The sequence below is a fragment of the Squalius cephalus genome (genome assembly GCF_949319135.1).
Source record: "Squalius cephalus genome assembly, chromosome: 13".
In the NCBI taxonomy this organism is placed as follows: Eukaryota; Metazoa; Chordata; class Actinopteri; order Cypriniformes; family Leuciscidae; genus Squalius; species Squalius cephalus.
Genome location: NC_137134.1, coordinates 770,730 through 772,550, shown reverse-complemented (window position 1 = coordinate 772,550; position 1,821 = coordinate 770,730). Strand labels below are relative to the sequence as shown.

The 1,821-nt window shown below is 35.3% G+C and overlaps 1 protein-coding gene across 1 annotated transcript; it reads left to right on the top strand.

The window, feature by feature from the left end:
• Positions 1 to 375: 375 nt before the first annotated feature.
• Positions 376 to 1,407, top strand: LOC307170431 (trace amine-associated receptor 13c-like; the record flags this gene model as incomplete). The annotated part of the gene is made up of 1 exon (XM_079891518.1): positions 376 to 1,407. Exon 1 carries the CDS (start codon positions 406 to 408, stop codon positions 1,405 to 1,407), a length of 1,002 nt encoding a protein of 333 aa, XP_079747644.1. The 5' UTR covers positions 376 to 405.
• Between the last annotated feature and the right edge of the window lie 414 nt (positions 1,408 to 1,821).

The following is a 1,821-nucleotide window of genomic DNA, read 5'->3' as shown; positions in this document are numbered from 1 at the left end:
CAGATGAGTTCCAGGAGCCGCTCAAAGGAAGGGTGATCTACAGTGGCTGATTACTGATTGAAGCAAAAACCACCACACCTGTGTTCAGTTCAGTTCCACCTGTGCTTTGCTTTCATGTGGAAATACTAAACTATAACAAGACAGTGAAGAAATGAAGCAAAAAACAAACAAAAAAAGCATTAACTTTTGACCAGTGTAAGAGAATTCTAATCTGGACTGAAGCAATTAATTGCATTTCAAAGCTAATAAAAAATAAATAAAAAAATAAAATAAAAATAAAAAAAGAAATCTGAATGTTACATCATCAGTGGGCAGTAGATGGGTGGGCCGTCTGAACCAAACACTGTATAAATTATATGACAATAAAGAGAGCAGAACAAACTCCTAACATGAGGAGACTCACTCATGGCCTATGAGATAGAGGATCATGAGACTCTTTACTGCTTTCCTGACATCAACTCATCATGTATCAAGGGCTTTGAATACTCTAGACATGAATACATTATTATGTATGTGTCTGTGTCATTGCTGTCAGCATGGACTGTGTTTCTGAACCTGCTGGTGATCATCTCTATCTCTCACTTCAAGAGGCTTCACACTCCAACAAACCTGATTATTCTTTCTCTGGCTGTGGCCGACCTGCTTATTGGACTTATTGTGATACCCGTAGAGGCCATCACACAGATTGAGATGTGTTGGTACTTTGGAGAAACTTTCTGTAAACTGCATAATATAATGTATGGATTGCTCTTCTCAGCATCTTTCACTAATTTAGCTTTAATTGCTGTTGATCGTTATGTGGCTGTGTGTCACCCTTTACTGTACCCACAGAAAATAACCACAACTAAAACTTTAATAAGCATCTGTCTGAGCTGGGTTTGTTCTTTAACTTATAATGTTACAGTTGTAATTTATAATGGACATGTATACAGAACAGACAAGTGTTATGGAGAGTGTTTTATTCCGATAGGATTTGCCTGCGCAGTTACTGATCTGTTCGTGTCTTTTATTTTTCCATGTACCCTTATCATATCTTTATATTTGAGGATTTTCTATGTGGTACATCAGCAAGTGAAAGTTATAAACTCTATGATGAAGGGTGGTAAATGTGTAACGGACGGTTCATTGAGGAAGAAATCTGAGAGTAAAGCTGCTCTGACATTAGGAATCATTGTGGTAGCTTATATCCTTTGCTTTGTTCCATACTTTATCTGTTCTTTGACAGTAAACTCTTCCACAATCTTAAATGTTTTAGCATGGGTTGTGTCCACAAATTCAGGTCTGAATCCACTGATCTATGCTTTATTTTATCCCTGGTTTAAAAAGACAGCTAAACACATCTTAACTCTGAAAATATTTCAGCCAGCATCCTCTCTGGTCGATATTTTTACAGAGCATCAATTGTAATTAAACTGGTAAAGCTGTCACTCATAAAGGATATGATTATCTTTGTAGGATTTATATTTGTAATTTACACTACATGTATCTTAGTATGTAGCTTATTTCAGAGAGTATGTTTTCTGCATTTGATTGATTTGATTGACTTCTTTCCACACACATTGATATAAATCGACACAATGTTCATAAATTGTATTAAATGTTCTCATTTAATAAACTGAGCAAGCAGCATAAATCCTCAATGTACTGTAATAAATGGTAAATGCCTAATCACTTTCATCAGTCATGTTGCATCTGTGTTATCAAAAACATAATGAAAAAAAAGGGTACAGTCATACAGAACTAAACTCGGTCAAACTTTCAACTGCTTTTTTTCCCAGAAAATGTCTTAATGTATAAATAGTGGTATGAACATAAAAAGAT